General features: G+C 51.7%; 1 protein-coding gene across 4 annotated transcripts in view; it reads left to right on the plus strand.

Annotated features, from left to right (window-relative positions):
• The window catches only part of LOC105700318 (octopamine receptor beta-2R), a 79,353-nt gene that overhangs the window by 50,954 nt on the left and 6,580 nt on the right, over window positions 1–21,819 (plus strand). For 3 of the 4 annotated variants that reach the window (XR_001104121.1, XM_012426051.1, XM_012426054.1), the window contains exons 1-2: window positions 674–787; window positions 20,402–21,798. Coding sequence is in view for 3 of the 4 variants with exons in the window: in XM_012426051.1 (XP_012281474.1) it covers window positions 20,558–21,798 (1,241 nt within the window). In the remaining variant the exon portion in view is untranslated. Of the gene's footprint in view, window positions 1–673; window positions 788–20,401; window positions 21,799–21,819 lie in introns of those variants that run through there. The other variant, XM_012426053.1, reaches the window with a different exon arrangement.

The raw sequence follows: 21,819 nt of genomic DNA on the forward strand, positions 1-21,819 counted from the left end.
TCGAGTTATCACCATCGAGGAGGGACGATTTTCAAGATTCGAGACCTCGCGAACAGCTGATCGGGAATTCGTTCTCTTCGAGGATCCTTATCACCGTATCGAGTTATCCCCGTCGCGGCCGGCGGAGGATCGAGGAAACGGAAGCGAGTGTCTCGTAGAGCGAGCAGAGCGAGTGAACGCGGGTTATCGGCCGTCGTTATCGGACGAGTGAGCGAGTGCGCGATAGAGAATCCGCGTTTCACGGTCAGCCTCGAGGATTCAAGGCTAGGAGCGAGTCGCGCGCGAGTACTTCGTTTACGAAGCCGTCTCGAGCGAGTAAACGGATCGCGTGTTTACAGGTTTTGCATCGTCCCGAATAATCCCTCCTCCCGAAGAAATTGCCGATTTTATTAGGAATTAATTTCCGGAATTTAATTCGGAGATAGTTAATACCCGAAATTAATTCCCACGGAATTAATTCCCGGTTATCGATCGACCGGTGATAACAGGTGGACAACCTGCTCCGATGTGACGTCCGGACGACTTCGGTGCAATCGGTCAAGTATGCTCGCCCGAGGAGGTGTCCGCGTCGCGACGAAGCTCTGCCCGTCGAATTTCGGGAACCCTGAAGAGACTAGACGGCGAATCCCCGCCGCAGCCCCTCTCTGAGAAGGCCGGAAGCGGAAGAGAAGCGGAGGAGCCACTTTAACGAAGGACTTTGTCACCGGTGGAATTGCGAGAGGAGTTGCGCAACCGCGGTGCACCTAGAGGGCCGGCCCAGAAGAGGACCCACGACTGACTGCATCGCGTAAGTCCGTCTCCGGGTTCAGGAAAGAGAGGATCATGGTTCCAAAGTCACCGAAGAAAAAAAAAAAAAAATGCATGACCCCGGATTTTGCTAAAGGAAATATTTGAAAAGAAATTATGGAAACTCCGCACTCTCGAATTCGTCCCCTCGAGTCCCGGGTTTTCTCGCGACTCTTATCAGTCCCGCGCGGAGGGTCTCCCGTATTTTCGTGATATTTTCCCAGAAACGGGAAGGAAAACACGGTTGGAAATATTTTAACGAATGGACCGAGGAAGGAGCTTTGATACCGCGAGATAGAACGAGAGGGCTAGAGGGGTCGGAGGTCTTGCGGAGGAATTTCGAGGCGCTCCCCGGAGTTTGCTCGCTCACGGGGCTTTGTTTTCGGAGTCGGAACTGGATTCGCTTCCCCGGGCGAGCCGCCTCGCGAACGTCCTCCTTCCCCCGGGGAGGGAAATATGAGAGGTAAAAAGTGGACCCGGAGTTAATCGTGGATTACGCGATCCCCAGCCGGGATCTTTTCCAGAGGAGGATTCGGAGTTAAGGCGATGCGAAAATGGCATCCGAGGAGTCAATCGTTCGTGAAACTTTCTTCCTACCTGGATGTACAGAGTCATATCAATTTTTACACATTTTTCAATAGCCATTTTTTAGCCTACATATTCGCGTCGCAAGGTTTGAAACGATTCGTTAAACCCAGTTTAGAGGAAAGTTCCCCATAGGATTGACTCCTCGGTTGCCACTTTCGCATCCCCTTAACCCAGAATTGCCCCCACGGGGAGTAGGGGGTGATGATCCATCGTTACGGATGGGATTTCATTTTCGTGATGGAAACGTTAAATGTTTACATCGTTTGCCCGTCCCTTTGGGCACTTTGCTCGGCCCTAATTGCGGATGTCCCGGTAAATTGAGAGAAAATCAGGGGCGACCCCCTCCCACCCCCGGCCCGCGCAACTCGTTAAATGGACGTCGGCGTTAATTATACAGCGGAATATTCGACAATGTGTCGCCGTGAGCTCGGGTCACCCCCGGGATAAATCACGTGCGCGGTTTAAAGGGCAATGATTGTCCCGGCGACCGATCGGTCGTTTCCCCCCAGCGGCTGATTTTCCCCATTTCCCTCATTTTCCCCCAGTCTCCCGATTTTCAACCCGTCACGTATTTTATTCCCGAGATTTCCGCGACTTCGGGAAACCCTCGCTCCCTCGTCTCCTTCCGAATTATTACGTTTCTCCTTTTTTTTCCCCCATCTCTTCCTTCAGACTCGGAACGTCCGCGCGTCCCGTTTTAATCCTCGCGTCCCGATTCGATATGGATTTCCATTCCTTTTTCTTTTTTTTCCCCCAGTTCCCACGGCTCGACTCCGTCTTCCGGTTCCTCCGTCTCCCTCTCGGTGCTTTAGTTTAGAGTTTGCCCCGAATTGCGCCCGATACACAGATGCCACCCCCGATTCCCTCGGGGGTGGCTGCAAGCACTCGGAATTCCATTTGTAAACGTTTATACCCGCCTCCAGAATTCCGAGTACCCTCCCCGAAAATTCCCGAAATGTCGCCGGAAAGAGGATTCGATGATCGAGTTTCGAATTTAAATAATCGACCCTCTCCCTCTCTCCCACGAGAGAGGGGGACGTGCACCCCTTCCCACCCTGGGGAGGGATCCGAATTTCCTCGGGTTAAATGGAATCGCACGGCCGATATTTCTTCGGCCAATCGATTCGTTTTTATTCGATTCTCGCCGATAAAAGCGAACTTCCCCTTCCCTCCCCCCCTCGTCCCTTTATATATAGAGCACCGGACTCGGATAAATTTCCGGTGGAGTTACGACCTACGGCGACGTGTACACTGAGAAAAAAAAAACCGTTTCTTTTTCAATGAAATCATTTCTCTTGAACCGAGTTAAAAAATCATCTACGGCATAAAATTCATTAAGATTTTCTCTCGGGCATCTCCGATGGAAATTGCGAATTCTGAGGGCTAGGGTAATTCAAAAGCAACAATTTCGGATTTCCACCTCGAGGTGTAAATATTATTCGGCCTCGAGTTGAACGGAGAGTTCTATAAGTCAAGCCAGTGATAGCCGCGCGATGTCATCGAAATTAAAGATTATAGGTATCAATACGTAATCCCGCGATTCGACTGCGGATACGATCGAGCGAACTGTGTATTTAGGAATAACGCGACATGCAGTAGAGATTAGAAGTCGGTAATTTGACGTGTCGATTTCTTGGAGATCGCGAGATCACCGGGGAGGCAGAAGAGATATGGACACGCGGAGATGAGAGAAGACGCGCCGGGAGAGCGGGACCTTGTCCTGATTTGTCGCGGACACGCAAATAGCCCTGGGCCGAACTTGAGGGTCGGTCGAAAGAAAAACCGGGAGGAAAATCGAAAAGTCCCTATTCGCCACGCTTATCCGCCGGAACCTTCGGCGACGGGCTCAAAATAACAATAACGCCTGACGACATCGAGCGGTTCCTGTCTCTGGTGAGGTTACTTGCCAAAAGAAAACAGCTGAGCGCTATCAATAAACACGCGCCGCTGGGACCCGGCCGACGGATTCTCTTCGATCTCGCCGATCCACTCGCGAGATCGGGAATGATCGATTCGCGAGTTCGGGAACGCGAAATCGCGAATTTTCGGAATTGGTACTCGCAGAAATTTCGAATTGGTACTCGGGAATCCGGGATGCCGAATCGGGATTACGAATCCGGATCGTTAATACGAGGCTGGGAATCAAGGTCGGGATTTCCCGAGGCCGGGAACGGGAAATCGCGAATTGGGAATTTTCGGAATGAGGAATCCCGAAATTGGGATACCGGGTTTCGCGGTAAGGAGTAAGAATTGCGAATAGGAATGACTGATCCGCCGATGCAGGACTCGAAATTAGGAATGACAGTCGGGAATTCGCGAGATCGAACTCGGGCCATGGATTGATCCGCGCTATCAGGTCTCGTTATCACCGGGTGTGTGGGAAGTTGCGTGAGCGTAATGACGAGAGGTTCGTGCACGCGTCCTAGCGACACGAAAACCGTAACGGCATGCTTTACTTATCGAGCCGGCGAGATCGTAACAAAAGGCCGGGGACCATTGTTTTCGAAATTACCGCGATAGGCGGCCGCGTGGTCGGCGGGGCGCGGAATCTCCGCGCGGTCGGGATTTTCGCGTCGTCCTCGGTCTTCGAGTTCGCGCGCGCGATTGTCACATCGGCCATGTGTATCGGACGTGGTGGATAAGACTTTTTCTCGCCCACGTACAACATCGTGACGCGTGCTCGACGGAAATAAATCCGCACGCGAGTAATGTACTACGGCCGTCCGCTTAGGGAGATTCCGTTCGGCGTCGCGATGGGATTAATTGAAAATTATCCACCTGGGTGGCCGAGGTAATATTTCCCTTGATAAAAGACGAAAAAAGAGGGAAAATGTAGAAAACGAAGAGTTACCCAGAAGTGGATATCATTTTCTCGGGGATTTCCTGGCTCACCCTGAGGAAAAAAAAAATTCACCGAGCCGAAGAGATACGTTTCTTCGAATGGCATCAAAGTTAATTCAATGAATCATTAATTGACCAAAGTTTCTGGGAAACTACGGCAATTCATTAGAGTCAAGTAATTATTTCTTGAGGCAGCGAAATATTTCTTCGGCACCATTCGAGGGAACGTCTCTCTTCTCGGCGTAGGCGCGTCCTCTGGAAAATTTCCTCGCAGTTGGTTAACGCGTTAACGTCGTTCTCGGAGGCGAGATAGAGAAAAGGAGAGAGAGAGGGGAGCCCTCGAGGGAGGTTCGGCCAAGTTTTCGGGAAAGTTAAGGCCCTTAGTAGAGCTCTCAGGGCGCAAAAAAAAAACGGGGAGAAAGCGGCTCCGCAGGGAAAGAAGCCCAGTGGAAATGGCACGTCCTAGGCGGACCTGGGAGGGCAAATTAAATTTGCAACGGTGTTCGAGCCGCCATACGGCTCGTATATTTATTACGCCATTCTTCAGGGGACCTTTCCCTTCGCTCTCTCCGTCCTTTCGACGTAGACGTCGGGTCGCCTTAACGCGTCGCGACGACGGTCCTGCCAACGACCTCGGAAAGGAAAGAATCGGCGGCGAAAAAAGTTCGCCCCCTCAAGGACCCCCCCAGAGGTTTAAAAAAGGAGGGGGACGGTTATAAAAATTTTTACACCTCCCAAGATCCTCGTGGTCCATCAGCCTCCCTGATCCGGGAATATTTTCGCCCTCGGGGGTGGATCAAAAAGAGGGACTAGGAAGACATCCGAGGACCGCTTTGATAGGTAGTTACAGATTTATTTCGAAGGTACACGCGTCGGCGAGAGGGGGCCTTGCCAAAATCGCATTAAAAGCATCTCTCTTCGGTGAGGGATGCTCGTGTCATTAAAATGATGCATGGCGGGACGCCAGACCACTTGGGTTTAGGTAAGATCCTGAAATACGCGAATCGAGAGGCGAGTCGCTCCCGAGGATGTTCCTCGTTCATATCGGTGTCGAGGCGCTCCGTCTCGCTCTGTTTAACGGGGCGCCGCATCGCGCGCTCTCCCTCCCACTCGTTGGCCGCCACTCGCTGTTTATTCCGCTCCCGTCCGATCGAACTGACAAATTGCCCTCCTCGCGGATCCTCCCGTGATTTTTCCGAGATTCTGGCCAGCGAGGTACTCGCCTCTCGATCCTTCCCCTTGCCTCCCCTACCTCCTGGACCCTCGGCAGTAGATAAGGTAGGATACCCGTGGAATCGCGGGAATTCCGCGCGGATCTTTTCTGCGGATTCCACGGGGTGTCGCGTTTCTCACGGGGAGGACGGGGGAGGGGTGACCCGCGGAATTCCCGAAATCGAAAACCCGATTCCGCGACTCGCGTTTCCGGTTAGATTTAACGTGGGGTCCGATTCGAGGGGAGGGATCGATCGATTGGGGCTATCGATGTTTAATCGGCGTTATTGGAGGTACAGCGGATTGCGACTTCGAGTATACGATTCCCTCTTTTTCTTTCTTTTTCCCCGCTTCCCGGAAACGGAGACGCCGCGGATGATGGGGAGGTATTAACCGAGGCGGCGGAAGGTGATTGCGGAAAAGTGGGTTACGCAATGTGTTTTTCTGCAATTGGGCTTAACGCGGGACAAATTGCGGCCTGCGACCGCGAGGAGGCGGAGGGAATTGCGCGGAGTGTTCTCAGAAATTTCGGCCAATTGACGTCATGTACCCCGGGAGGTTACCCCGTCGGAAGTGCTAATCGGAAACGCCGGAGTTTGTCAACGGAGTCGACGAGATGTGCTCGATCGTTCCCCTCGTCTTCGGAAATCCGGAAATGACATTTCCACATTTTTTTTTTTTCCAGCAAAGGACCGCGTCGCCAGTAAAGTCGTTCCCCTGCTACGGTGACAATATCAAAAAATGTTCATATCCTTCGAAATGAAAGAAGAAATTTCCGAATTTCCCGATTTGTGAAAAGTGCTCTCGATACTCGTTCACTTCATTTTTATGCAACGCAACGTGGCCTTGATTTTGAAACTTCACGAGCGCAATGCGTATTCTCTGTCTCGGGGGGTATAGAGGTCGGGATCTCTCGTCGAGCGTTTTTTGCGGGGAAGTGGAGTTAAAACCGCGCGGAATTGCCGGTCTCCGCGGCTCAATCTCCGCCTTAACGTCGGTCTCGGGCCGACGCATTCTGCCGTTTAACGGGCCGATTACGGATAAACCGCTTGTTAATTCCGGGCCAAATGGGTCGATCTCGCGAATGGCAGTCCCGGGTGCATTCGGCGTTGCAGCGCCTCCTAGAGTGCATCTCGGCGCGGATCCGCCGCGGAATTGCGCCACCTAAAGGACCCGATAGTTGGCCGGTACATTTGTTTAATGCCCCATCAAAGGAAAATCTCCTTTCGGGGATCGTTAAAAGGACCCGCGACGTCTCGATTCGATTACACGATCCAATCGATCGTAGTATCGATCTTCCCACCGGAGTCGCGTTTCCGCGGCTTCCCGGAATCCCCGGCAATTTTCGCGCGGTTTCTCGCTAAGGATAATTAAAAATAAACGGCCCTTCGAGAGCGGTTACGTGTATAAGCGGCGGAATGTCCGCGATGAAATACGATTACGCGGGGAAACTGGGGCGATTATGAGAATTCCAATTTGCCGACTCGCGGCCGGCCCGCGATCGCCTCGGAATTCCGCATGGGAACTCCGCGCCGCTAATTTTTCATCCGCGTTCCTCTCCTTCCTCCCCTGCGCCGCCGGTTCTCTGCGTTTCCGTTGCGTTTTCCCTTTGTCGCGCCCCGCGATAATCCATCTTGAAAGCTCCGGGACGAACGCGAGCTTTTCTCCGCACGGGGGAAAAACATGTCATCGAATCAGAGAAACATTTGTTTCAATGGTATTGAACATTTAATAATAATAAATTAATATATATTATTATAACCGAGGATGAAACATATACTTTGTTTACGTTTTCTCTAACTTCATATACGAGGTACACTTTGCAGCGGCTCAGCGTGCAGCAGCCTCGTCTCTCTGCAGCGCGCGAAGCTGCTCGGTGCATAATCTCGTGAGCGGCCGGCAATTACCCAGCCGAGTCGACAAGGAGGACACGCACACGTGTATATTGATTTATGTTAAGCGTCACACGTAGCCATACGAGTCACGGACTCCGGCCACGATTCTTCATTCAAGTCCGGAGGAAAATTCGCCCGCGATCCTTGGCCTCCGCCCGATGCACATCCGGTGCATCCCTTCCGGACTGTCCCTAATTCCGCCCTCAGGAATGGTTCAGGAAGTAAGGAGACAGGGTGGTTAGCGATGTATCTTGAAATATATGACATCCGTTAGCAGGAAGGCATAGCCGAGGAGGGATAAAAGGGGCAAAGGAGGATCAAGATGGAGGATGCGTTCCATCCCCTAAGAGCGTTCTCGTTTAGGGGCCGAGGGGGTTTTGGAGGCCGACTAATAACTAAATATGAGCCGACATAACTCCGGATTAGCCGGGCCCCATTTTCGCGATATTTCTCCCATTCTGGGTTAATATGGCGCCGCCCTAACCGCGACTGTTTCGGCCCCTCTTTTTCCCTAGCCCCGGCGTCGCGCTCCTCGAGGTCTTCTTCAGGGTCCCGGGTTTCCCTTTCCCGGTTATCGGGCCCTCCGAAAGGACTTCCCTCTTCTGCGGTACCTTCGGGGGATCCTTCGTATTTGCCCCTTTATATGCGCTATCTGCGATCCTGACGTCGGTTTGCGTCGACGTATCGTCTTTCCGCCCCCCATCCTTGGTATCGCTTTTCGAGGGGAACAGGGAAACCTGTCCCGATGTCGACTCCTTCAAGGATCTGCCCTTTTCCTGGCGTCCAGGAAGCGTCGACCCGTGGCCGGGATCCTCCCCTTCCAGGCAACTTTCCTCGCCGCGACGTCAACGGCGGATTAATAAAGGCTATTTTTGCCCGATTATGGCGGAGAATCGTTATATCCGTCACCCGGGGTATAAATAAACCCTCTGACGCGTTATACGCACCTCCGTGCCCCGCAACATCCCTAGGAGGTTCCCCGATGTGCCCCAATCGCGACATGCTCTTCGGGTACATTCGTTTCAAGGTTCAACCGGAGGTTCTGACTTTTTCCGAGAGACCGACCGTAAAGATTTCTGAAATCTGCACTTTGTGTCCTCCACTGCACATCCTCGGGTTCACCTAGAGGTCCTAATTCATTCGCTTAATTCTTTTCCCGGGAACGACACGTCGAGGTGGTGGGCGTATAAAACGACCGGGCGAATTTAAGGTGGCTGGTGCCTCCGTCTTCGGGGCTGGAAGTAACGGGGAGGCTCTCGCTTTTTTTCGCCCTCGGGAATGTTAAAAGATTCCGGGGCCGTATAAAAAGCCGGGCGAGGGCAATAACTGGTGTCTGTTTCCAGGACCTTTACCGCTAACGCGTTTTCCTCCCCTTTTATGCGCGTTATCCGGCCGACGCCTCGGGCCTACCCGAGATGGAGCTTTTTAGGACGGGCCTTCTATCGGATGCCGTTCCCCCGTCAAAACGTAATGGGTCTCCGCCTAAAGGATCCTTGCTTTCGTCCTGCCGGTCCAAAAATAAAAATAAAGGAGCGTATATCTCTCGGGGGAGACCTCGAAGGGGACTCGAGTGGCTGAAAAGTCTCGATGGCGCCCGGAAATATGGAAACCGCGGAAAATGCCGTAACTTCGGCTCCGGGAAATTCCCCCCCCGCCCGGTTCTATTTCATCGAGGGAACTCGAGATGGAGTGGGTATCCAATTCGCCAAGATGGCACCGAATTCAATGGATCTCCGCCTTATCCTCGAGGCCTCCGCATCGCTGGAGGCTCCGAAGGAGTTGAGATCCCTTCGGAGTTGCCGAAGGGAGAATTCCCGATCTATCAGCGTTCCACGTGGGAGTTCCACGCATCCCTTTTTTTCCGCTCCTCGTTCTCGGGAGAAAATCGAGCCAAAGACCCCCTGAATCCTTGAAGGGAAAGGACGATTAACGGGAGGACCAGGAGTGCAGAGATCGAGGAGGACATCGGCGAGGATAAGCATGGGCGAATTAGGTGGATATTCGGCAAAGTGGCCGACGAGGATGCCCGTTTATCCCGAGGCTCCAGGACCTCCCCTGACTTCCAGGACCACTCGGGTCGGCATCTCGGTTCCCATCTATCGTCCCGCTATCGTTCTTTTTGGTAATATGGCCACTTTGCGAATCTCTTCCGGCATAAATTAAGGCCCCACTCGGTAAGGAAGAGTCAGACCTCACCCTCGCATAATTCTTCCTTAAGCCCCGAGACTCGAGGGGGGTACGAGAGGTCCCCTCTTCCACCCCTTCCTTGGGGTGTCTCCTCGAACAACACATCGGTCTTCCTCCTACCCGAAGGGACGAGTCCCAGGGACCTCCTGGACCTCCGAGGAACTCGCCCTTCCAATGATTCCCCTCCCAAACGCAATATTTCGGCATCTCGTTTAAATGAAAACTCGAAAATACGAGAGTAGAAGTGATAATAGGGATGATTGACTTTCTGCCAATTGAGCCGAGGGGCACTGATAAGGAGATAATTCCGAGTTGGGAGGAATTCCTCTAGGCGGCTATTCTTACCGCAGAAGGATGAGTGCGCGTTCGCGTAATCAGCTGATCCGCGATTCTCAAGGTCCCCCTCGAGGATTACGTGAATCGCGATCGCGCAATCGCCGCGGCGTTTTTCCGCGAGCGGTCGTCCCGGCTTCCGCGAGCGGATCCCGCGGGGACAATCGGTCGAGTTTTGCAATTTCCACCTATTCGATTACAGCCATTTGGACGCCTACCCTCGTCGAGGAGGGTCGGCTCCTCGTTAACGTTACGTCGACGTCAAACGCGGAACGCCCGGCCGAGCTCTGTAACCGCGTTATCCACTCCTCGTTAAAACGACCTAATTAATAACGAATTATCGCCCTTCGACGGCCTCCCGCGCGGCAAATGGAAATTCACTCAGCCTCCCGAAATCCACCTTATCCTTATCGCGGACAGAAAAATTGTTCAGTCATAAAATCAGTGCCGTCCTTTCATTCGAGTTTATCCGAGCCGAGTAACGTTTTGAATTAAAGAAATATTTCAATGTTTCAATTAATTTCCCACCCGATGCGAGGATGCGTCCTTTTGTTCCCGTGCACCTCGAGCTAAATTATATCCCGCCCAATTTCCCCTGGACTTCTTTTCTTAATTAAGACGGGAAACTCGCCGGGGGAGAAATGAAGAATCGGAGTAATTACCCCTAGACCGAGGCCATGGAGGCGAGAAAAGGGCGACTGGGAAAGCGGAAAAGTGGAAAAAGGCTGACTCGATCGGTCCTTTTCCACTTCGAGCGGAACCCTCGCGTGCCGCACGACGTCGAAAGCACGAAAAAGCTCGCGAGGGGCGTTTCCGGATCGCACGAATGTCAGCGGTTCCGGGAAGTTTGTCAATTTGTTATGTCCCCGGTGACGCGGTCGAACTCCATTAACGGGGAACTTCCATTGGGATTGCGAAATGCCCTGCATCTTCCCCCGGACCTAAAACCACCCCGAAAAAGAGATTAAGACCATAATCGCGATTGGATTCCTCCCAAACAATTCCTGACTACCCCGAAAAAATAAGCAAGAAAAAAACAAGAAACAACTCATCGAACCAAAGAAAAGTTTCTTCGAATAGTACCAAAGAATTTCATTATTAATTCAAAAAGAATAGGAATTTCTCCATGTTCACGTTGTAAAGTTTGAGACGATTGCGATGATAGTTTAACGATCGGATGGCATTTTCCGCATCCTCTTGATACTGGGAAACGGGAAAAATGGGGATTTTCTTTTTCCCCCTCGCGAAATCAATCACGGCATCTCGTCGCACTCCCGTAATCACGCTCGTTTCGCGGCCAGACAGAATCGGGTCGCGAACAATGCCGTTGTTCCGCGTTAAACATGCCCACACCACGACCCGAAACGCATTGTTCGTCCTGTTCGCCCGCAAACTGCGAGACTCTCGAGACGTCGCGACGCGCGTCGCGTCGCCGGCAAATGAATTAGCGTCCCGCAACTTTCTCGAGCGTGTTTCACGCTTTCGTCGTTCCGCAATGAGAGAGAGAGAGAGGGTCCCTTTATGCGCGCGTTTACACGCGAATCTCCCGTTTGTAGCCCACAGGGGGGAAATTCCCCCGCGACAAATCGCGGAAACGCAAGAAACGTGAGGATTTCTTAAGCGGATGCGATTCGGTGTACCCAATTCGCGGATAAGTTGTCATTAACGAGTCCTCTCGGAATCCACTTTCACGCAGCCTTAAAATCTCGCCCACGACTCCTCCGTGCGGTAAGCGCAACGAGATTTTCCCGGATACGATTGCTCTTGATCGGCGCAAATTGAATCGAAGACGCGTGGTCTCTCTCGAGCAATCGATCGGAAGCGATCGCCCGAGTTGATCCCGATTATCCCCGAAGAGATGTAAATAGCGGAAACAACGGAATAATCCTTGAACCGAGGCGTCGTTTCGCGCTCGTCGGAGCAATGAATTCTTCTTCCTATATAAATTATTAATAAAATATTCTATATACGTTTCGGGGCTGCTTCGATAGGGGGAGGGAATTCTCTAACTCGATCTCTGATCTCATGTCAAAAGAATGGGGAATATCGGTAGGTGATAACAGGAGGGAAAGAAACTTGCGCTTTCCTCGCTCGTACCTCGGCACTCCGTATCGATTGACTTAAAGAGCAGTCGAGCTCGCCACTGCAAGGAGATGGCAGGCGAGAGTCTATACTTAACTGCGGCTTCCACGGTCGGCACCTTGAACTGTGACAATGAACCGCATCCAGGGCTCGGCAATGACACGGTATCGTTACGTGTAACCGTCGGTTAATTGCGCCTCGTCTTACGTCTAACGTCGCCGCCGACAGAGACTCGTCGCTCTCATTAGCCCAGGAACCGGGAATTCCTCGCAGCATCCTCTGGACCCATGCACAGCCCCGCAAAAGCTTCGATCCCCCGAAAAAAAAAAAAGAAAAAAGAAAATAAACGCGACAATTAGTTGAACAAATGATTAGTAGGCCGTTAAGTTCCTTCATATATGGTAATTAAAGGTCCGTGTCGCAAGCGTCAGCTGATCGCTCCCAAGGATCTCGGAGATGCCTCCAGTGCATCGTTTGGATGCACCGACTCGTGGGAATCGGGAGGAAAAATCGGAAGCTGGGAATTTGAAATTCGGGAAGGAGGTGAAAAATTTCTCTCCGGGTGCAGGGATCTGCGGGGGGCATCGCGCGGGGCCATTGTCCATGGCCAAACGCGCGGAATGGCCGTTGCTCGGCGACGCATTTATGACTAACAAAGAACATCCTGCAACTACGGTTTGAGCTATTCAATTTAGGCGCGCCTATGTGCGCATGCGCGCTCGCGATGTGCGTACGTGGGAACCGTCGACACGCATGCCTCGGGTGGCAATTCAATTATTCGGTTTAATTGTCGCTGGAAGAACTCTATTAACGTGAAAACCTCGAGCAATGTATAAAGATTTGAAATGTACGACCGCAAAGCGTGTACAATTTTTCTGTGGGTTGGATTCCTCCCTCGGGAGAAATCTCAAATTTGGAATTCTTCAAATCCCTATCGCCGCCCTCTCGCTCTCGATATTCCGCGTGTCTCTTACGATTTTCCTTTTACCTTTCCGAGCGACTTCGCGAACCGCAATATCGCCCCGCGAGGAAAGTCCCGGGTAATGTGTTTTTCGACACGTCTCGCGGGTTTATATCGATTTTTCGGGCTTATCGCCTCGCCGATTTCCACCCCCTCGAAAACGCGCTTTCGATGGTACCTCCCCGGCCGGCTTCGCGTGCTTGCCTTTCTCGTGATAGCGGAGATTGGGATCCGACGTACCAAGGGGGACGGGGTCGATTCTCATCGGCGTCGGGTCGCACTTTCAATTACCTCGATTGCCCGTTCACAACGGACAGCTTAACCGTGACCGACGACTGTTTTTCGACACGTCTCCTCTGGCGAAAAATAAAATTAAAAAGAAATAATAAAAAACGATGCAAGTCGAATCTTTTTTTTTCTCATTGTCAGGGTATATCGACGCGTTATCCCATCGAGTCGCGTCCACGTGTCGTTAAATCGGTGATCCGGGATCCGCACGCGCGGCTCGACCCCCTGCGAAGGATCGTTCCAAGTGTAGGACCTTTTTTTATTTTCTTCCTTCTTTTTTTACCGAGGCACCCGCTCATCTTTTGCCGGGATTACGCAGTCGCGTGCATAATCGCGCCGAGTACGGTACGTGCTCCGGGTGTCCCTTTTAATGCTCGTAAAGCTCGGCAGAGAGTCGGGAGACGTTTGCCTTCCGGGAGCCGCTCGGCGGAAACTTCGGCCCGGGACTGCCTCGTTATTGCTGGATAAATAAACAATGTTCAACCGAGTGCAGTATTTGTTACTTCAGAGTTCAGAAGGACCGACTCCGTGGCCTGTGACTCGGCCGGAACGAATATTCGCTGTTCGACTTCTCTAGTTCACGTAATTAATAAACCCGCTCTAGTAACAGTCCATTTAATTAATTCAACGCAATCGAAAGCGTTGCCAATTTTTTTATATATTTTTTATAAATTAAATCCATCGTCCGCGAGGATATACCCAGGCGGAGTTAGACTCGAGCAGTGTGATTAAAATATTAATATTAAATACTGTGCGTCCGAATAATTGTCAAGCCACTCTAGTGACGATCCATTTGATTATTCTAGTGCAATCGAGAATTTAAAATTCATGGGAACTTCTTTTCTTTTTTTTTTTCAAATTAAATCGGCGTTCGTACGTCCGCCAGGATTAACAAGGGAGCGCTAGGCCCGACCGATGCAATTAAAGTATTAATAATAAAAATGGAAGGGGCTCCTTTGTAATCCCCCCCTCCCTCGCGCGGTATTCTTAATTACTATTGCCTCTGGTTAATGCAGAGTTGGAATGGAATAAAGCGTCGTTCTCTTTTTCTCCCCGATTTTCCGCGTTTCTCGGGGTCTCTGAAAAATGGCCCCGCTCGTCGGCTCCTTCGGGACCTTCGTCGTATTTCTTTCCCTGGTACGGGAATAATTGGGTCTATCGGAGTCATAAGCGAGCACAGGTAATATCTCGTATTGCAATTTCCCTCCAAGATTGTGGGAATGAAAGACTGGATTATCTCGAGCCAATTCGCGAGCTCCGGATTAGAAGTTAGGCGATTCGCTAATGAGGATACTACGTCACGAGCAGTACTTCCTTCGTAATCGAGTTACGCAACGCGTAAGTACGTACTTAAACGTCGTCCCATCGATGCGTGCCTCGAAGGAGGATAATTACGGAGGTCCAGTCGAGGCAGGACGTCGAGGCCAAAAATTCGCGGGTAATAACGCAATTACGCCACTTAGGCAAATCCAAGGCACAATGCCGAACGTCTTGTGGACCAATGAAGCCGCTTAATCCTTTTTCCTGCGCGGCCTGATTGCAGCGGATGCACTTGGAGATGCGCGTCCACTGCAGGAGCGGACGAGATCGTAATTCGCTAAATGAAGCCCGTAATTATAGCCCCGGTTCCAGGCATATCCTGGAATGAATAATTTTTAACGAAATCCCCACGAGAGTGGGAGGAGAAATGGGAGGTCCCGTGAAAAATGAAAATGGACCCGGGAAAAGAAATTAGCCGGGACCCTTTGATCGCTTTTCCATTTTCGACGGGGAATTATGCCCTGGGAAAGTCGGCCCGGAGAAAGGCTCTCCGGTCGGGTGAAATGTTAAACGGACTTGAAAGGACCTCGCCCGCTTTTCGTCCTGCGACAGGGTCGCCCTTTATTCGCGCAGTTTATGCGAATGCCGCGGGCGATCGGCGGAAATCGCGTTGCGGGGCTGCGGAAGGGAAGGAATGGGGATTTTAAGGCGAATTTCGAGTCCTTAAGGGGAGGTCCTGGAAGCCCCTTTAAATGCATCTCCCCGGATACGGTTTATGGGGGAGGCTGCGCCGCGTACGGTTTTGTTTGCCGTGGATTTCCATAAATCTCCATAAGCCAAACGAAATCCTATATGGGATGCTGTAACCCTGGACCCGGAAATCAATGAACGTCCTCCTGGTCTTGCGAGTTGACGAAATGTTTTATGGAAATGGACCGCTCACTTGTACATGAGTGCTTCAGGCTTGATGGCGATTTTTTAATGGTGATATTTTCGGCCGCTGTTTCTTCTTTTTTTTATTTTTTATCCAGGGTCAATTCGTTCAGGAAGTCTCTTCAGGGTGTTCCTCGACAAGTGATGGGAGGACCGCTTGGCGGTTTCTCTTCTGAAGTTGTCGAGTCGACCTCGTTTCCATTATTATCACCCAGTGCCACTTCGAGTAGGGGTCCACCACGATGTGTCTTGTTGCAAAGAGGCGGATGAGAAATTGGGCTCGTTTTGTAAACCACTCCGCCACCAAAGAGCCGGCCGGGATTTATTAATAATTTTGTTTTCATTCGCCGGAGATGAATGGGCTTTTTCGTAGTCGGCGTCGGAGGCAAGACGTTCCCCGTTTCCCATGAAATTGATTTCGTTTGGTTATGTCAAAAGGGGCTTTTCGAGACGGAGGAAAGGCAATATTCGCGAAAAATGGAAAATCGCCTTAGAGCCCAGGAGACGTTTTCAGACCCGGGAAAACGTCCTTCCGCGTTATCCAGAAAGTTTAGCAGGTTCGTTAGGCTCCTCCTTTTTTTTCTCGTCCTCGTCCCGATTCCTTCGGTTTCGCTATTACCCCCTTCCTTCCCCCATTTCAATCTGGGAATTTCACAATTCCCCCCACTATAGAATCGCCACTCTCGAATCCTGAGGAAATTCCCGCCTTTGTAAACCCGAGGAAACTGGATTCGCGACTCTTCCTCCGGGAAAGTCACGGGAAAGCCGATTTTAGAAATGGAAAATGGAAGCCTTGGAAAAATCTCGGAGGGTCCTGGAAGACTGGAAGGGATGGGCGCATCCTACAGGACTTTTATTCAGGAGCTTCATTAGACTCTGCCCGGCCACTCTGATTCTCATGCATTTCCATTCTTTCCCTCGCTTTCCTCTCGACGTTTCGAGAGGAAAAACAAGAAAAGTACATAATTTATTTCCAACATTTTTTCATCCGTCCCGACAGACTACGCGATTTTCATCGGGAAACGAATCCACGTGGAACAAGTGCTCCGCGTAAATCGAGGGACGACCGGGAGTAAGTGCAAGCAAATTATTTCTCTTTTTCGTGCGTAAGGCAGGAAAGGAGGAGAAATAAAAAAAAAAAAAAAACTAGCTCGTCTTGGAGAGGATGTTGTCCCTACTGGGAGATATATTGACAAACCTTGCGGGGCACTCCACGGTCCAATTGACTCGAGGCTTTTTTCGACAATGACCCACTCGCGGCCACCCCCGGCAGTTTGTCATTTTATTTTCGAAAGAAGCACCGCGACGAGGCCTCTATTTATACGTCGGCCCCGAGGATGACACCACCACGGACACCGCGGAATTCCACATCCGTCCCAGCTCGAGGGAATTCCTCGATGCCGCTTCTTGGAGGCGGAAGATCAAGGAGAAAGCCGATTTGCAGAGAGCGTCGGATACATATGCGAGGATATACGCAGAAATACGCGAATCCAGCTCCTCCACCAGGCGGAATGGGGCAGGCCCGAACTTGGCTGGATTTGAAATTCAAATTGCACGCGAAACCCATTTAAGCCTGACTGTTTAAAGCCAATGACGCGGCGGGGGCGAATACAAAACCGCGGTAACACGGGCCCGCTGCCATTCGATTCCTGATTTACCCCCGGAACGGAATTTCATTTCCCGGCCGAATTTATCGGCTGGATCGTCGTGCCTTGATCGGCAAATTGGAATAATCCACCCCTGGCGGAAATACCCCCGAACGTCGATTCGATTCATCGAACCTAAGTGGAACTCGCGGTTTCCCGGGTACGCCGCGTCGCCTCTTGCGTTGGCCGACCACGTGGCGCTCCGAAGGAGTCCTTGTAAATATATGCATTTCCCGTATTTCGTTAATACTCAACATTAACAATAATAATTTTAGCGACCGAAGTTGGGACATTTCATATTTCTCGCGGGTGTCTCCCATTCCGGAGAGAAACCGACGCGATCGATACCTCGGCAGGAATTACCGGCGCGTTTAATTGAACCTCGGGTGATTCTTGAGTAACGAACGACACGACAGCGTCGTTTGCACAATTGGAATCTAACGATCCTCGCTCGTCAAGGCGGATCTCTCGTCCCTTCCTCGACTCTCCTCGCGCGATCGTCGATTAATGCGTATCGATCATCCGGGACTGTGGAAGTCGTTGAAACGTCTCGCATTTTTTCTCCCTCTGTTAAGTGATACCATGCGATCTCCGCCGATTAGCAACGAGGAATGATTGTCGCATTCAATTAATTACCATCGTTGCGCAAGTGAGCTCTAATTTTTTATCCCGAACTTTTTCATTCGATCATTGCTGGCGCGTGAGGCGATTTTTTGTCGCCGACGACAGTGACGGAAATAGAGTACAGAAGACCGATGAGGCGGAAAAGCTGCGGAAAAAGGAATTCATTTCAAAAACTTCGACGAGTCGAGTTCCCGACTCGGTAATTTTCAACTAGGCGGAAAAACGGAGCAATCTGGTAATCCGGGCCTTAATCTGGAAATCGCGATCTGGGAGGGAAATCATCCGTGCTTGTCGGTACTGCTTTCGCATAAAGAATGCACGCTCGTCCTTGTTGGGCTTTATGGATCATAAACATTGCTCGGAGCTCCCGGGGCGCCCCGGGAGCATAAAAAAAAATCCCTGAAATATTCACATCCGTGGGAAACGACGACAAGACCGAGGCTCTTCCTTTCTCTCTATCTTTCCCTCCGTGTCGGGTATCCCTCGCTTTGATGATATCTCGGCTCATTTTTCCTGAATATCAACGACTTATTAACCCCTGCACTTTGGTCCCTTTCCCCACAAAAGCGCTCTATATCGAAAACCCAGGATAAAAAAAAAAATAGGAAGCACGCCCCCGTTGTATAATAAACTTGGCCGAAAGCATTTGTTGCGCCCATTTTCCCTCGGCAGTGAAAGCAGGAAATGTTGTATAAAATGGCCCGATAAAAATAATCTTTCGAGTTTTGTCCCTTCCCACGAATTTTCTGCATCATTTTCCGAAGGGGATCCGATCGACCGGTCGAGGCGGCGGCATTCTCGACTAATTTTCCGGCGGCAAATAACGAGGCGGACCGATTGTAATTAGCAAAGGCAATTTGCAACGATCCTCTCCTGTGAATTGCACGTTTCGCGGCGCAATTTCGAAACGGGACACGTAGGTGAGATGAATTGTCGCGTTAAGGCGATACGAAAGTCTGAACTGAATCGCTTCGCACTTTACTGCGCGGTAAATAAAAATGTCAGATTTTTTACAATTAAAAAGAGAAAAGCAACTGAAATTTTGTGAGTATCAAGACCTTCCTTATAGCCTCCGTGTTCACGTCGCAAAGTTTGAAACGATTCGGTACACTCAGTTAGGAGAAATTTCATTTTTACACCCCCTTAAGATCGCGAGCCGCATCTCGATTCTAGGTTCATCTCGATCTAGAATTCGGATGAATTATGGATCTTGAATCTATGGAATATTTTCAGCCTGCTCGGCGCATCCGGCGTGGCTCCGGGAAGGATCCTGGCGACCAATTAGCGAATCCTGCAGGATCTCGGGGAAGGGCTCGAGCATTGTCCGAAATGCGAGAAATTCTCATTAGGACGCGCCGCGGGGTTGGCATTGATCTTGAACGCCAACGAGCACCCTTGACCGGCTTAAATGCGAAGAATTCTGCGTTAGAGACGCCGCGGGAAGGCCGTCGCGGTTAAATGGGGATGAAATTGCCGGAACTCCCGCCCTGGAGGCGCCCGGGGGTTCCGGATGTCCCTCGGGATCCTCCGTCGTGGAATTGTAGTCTCTATATACCGCGGCCATTTTTTTATACAAGGCAAGGGAGAACTACCCTCAATTTCGGGCAAGACGAACTCTATCTTTCTCATTTTCAAGGCGGTTCCCTTAAGGCGTTATGAAAGGGTCATCTTATAAATATATCGATACGTCGGAATATTTGTCAAGCTTTTCTTAAAATCGAATTATTTGAAACTTTGACACGTGATCACGGAGGTCCTGATGAAGGTCTTGAAACTGGAAAAGGGACGAGGTGGAGGATTCATTTGGAAGATCCCAAGAAGAGGTGACACGGGGTGTCACGAGGCTTTCAGTTATTCGTCCCCCGGGAAATGCGAGTTTTTCCTCTCTCTCTCCTTTCCTTCGAACTTCGACTTCGGGCCGACTTGGAAAACCACCGGAGAGTCTCGTGGAAGTCGTTCACCTGCGACGACTTTTCGCGGGAAAATTGCACCGGAAGTTTCCCCTTGCTCCTCTCCTTGATGTGTCCTCCGGTTGACTGGGTTGGAGTCCCGTTTTTCCCGGGGGAAAAGTCATCCTTTTCGAGGACTTCCTCGCCTTGGAAAATTTCTTCCAAACTGATCCTCGTGAAATTTCATTTCTTGGATAACATTTTAAGGATACCTCCAAAGGCATATGTGAAGAATTCAAATTTCATGAATTTCAGGACCTTCCTTTTACCCTTCGTATTTATATCGTAATGTGCGAATCGATTAGGTAAATCCAATTTGGAGAAAAGTTTTATAAGGGCGGCACTTTCACGTCACCTTAAGGCACGCGTGAACGGAGAGCAAGTTCCTGGTCGCGCTCGGAGTCTCTCCGTCTCGCCGTCGACGAGACTCCACGATGTAGTTACACGACTCGGCGCTTCCGTCGGATAATTGACCTAAATGTACCGCAAAAATAGCGGATCATAAATTGCCGCGACGAGCGGGGATGCACTTGACACGCTGGCAGTCGTGCCGCGATATAGGCGTCAAAAGCCCAGCAAATTCAAGGTCGCTCGGTTTTCGGTCCAACCTCATTTACGGCAACGAACTCCCTTCTAGATACCTCAAGGTGCATCGAGTGCATCCTAGAGATCCACGTCTAACAGGTACTCGAACTATCAGGTGCCAATTAGACTAAAAGAAAATGTCTTAACGATAATATCCCGGAAATTTGTGCAGAACCGTAACCCGTTCGATAGCAAGAAATGACGATGGAATATGTTCTTCTGCCATTCCAGATAGCCGGTCGAGGTCGAGGTCCCGGTGAACTCCTCGGTCGAGGAAGCATCGCCCCGGATGCGGAGGGGTCGCAGCCCTGGCACGGGGCCGGGGCCCTCGGCGCCGTCGCCGACCTCGGCGACCTAAGGTCGAGGTCAGGAGCTGGGAGAGAGACGATGGCCACCTCGGTGGAGGCGGCCACGACGAGTCCGCCCGGGGCCCCGGAGAGCTCGAGCCTGTACTCGTGGTCGAGCGAGGTCCCCTCCGGGAACGGGAGCGAGGTCGAGGTCGCGCCCGGCCTGGAGGGCTCGGAGGACTGGCCAGGGGTTCCCCTGGCCGTGCTGAAGGGGTGCATCCTGGGGCTGATCATCGCGACCGCCATCTTCGGGAATCTGCTGGTGATGGTGTCGGTGATGCGGCACCGGAAGCTGCGCATCATCACCAACTACTTCGTGGTGTCGCTGGCGCTGGCCGACATGTTGGTGGCGATGTTCGCGATGACGTTCAACGCGAGCGTCCAGGTGACCGGGCGTTGGTTGTTCGGTTACTTCATGTGCGACGTGTGGAACTCGCTGGACGTCTACTTCAGCACGAGCTCGATCCTGCACCTGATGTGCATCTCGGTGGACAGGTACTACGCGATAGTGAAGCCGCTGAAGTACCGGGGGAACATGACGAAGAGGGTGGTGGCGTACATGCTGCTGGCCTGCTGGCTGTCGCCGGCGATCATCTCCTTCGTGCCCATCTTCAACGGGTGGTACACCACGATGGAGAACAGCGTGCACCGGCACAAGCACCCCGAGCTCTGCGAGTTCAAAGTGAACAAGGGCTACGCGATCCTGAGCTCCAGCATCTCCTTCTGGATCCCGTGCACCATCATGACCCTGACGTACTTCGCGATCTTCAAGGAGGCGAACCGCCAGGAGAAGCAGATGCACAGCAGGATGGGGAACGCGATGCTATTGAGCCACCGGCCCAGCAAGGACCTGAACAACCTGAACGGGGAGCTGAACAGCGGGGGTGGGTCCTCCAAGACGCTGACCCTGAATGAGATCAGCACCGACAACCTGCACACCCCCACCAAGGACAAGAACATGATCAAGATGAAGCGGGAGCACAAGGCCGCCAGGACCCTCGGCATCATCATGGGCACCTTCATCCTCTGCTGGCTGCCCTTCTTCCTGTGGTACGTCACCACGTCCCTCTGCGGGGAGTCCTGCCCCTGCCCGGACGTGGTGATCGCCGTCCTCTTCTGGATCGGCTACACCAACTCCGCCCTCAACCCCCTCATCTACGCGTACTTCAACCGGGACTTCCGGGAGGCCTTCAAGAACACCCTGCAGTGCGCCTTCTGCTCCCTCTGCAGGCGCGAGCCCTCCGACCTGGAGGCTCTCGACTTCAGGAGGCCCTCGCTCAGGTACCGCCTCGACATCCGCCA

This window comes from Orussus abietinus, unplaced genomic scaffold, assembly GCF_000612105.2.
Source record: "Orussus abietinus isolate OABI.00-Male unplaced genomic scaffold, Oabi_2.0 scaffold18, whole genome shotgun sequence".
Taxonomy (NCBI): domain Eukaryota; kingdom Metazoa; phylum Arthropoda; class Insecta; order Hymenoptera; family Orussidae; genus Orussus; species Orussus abietinus.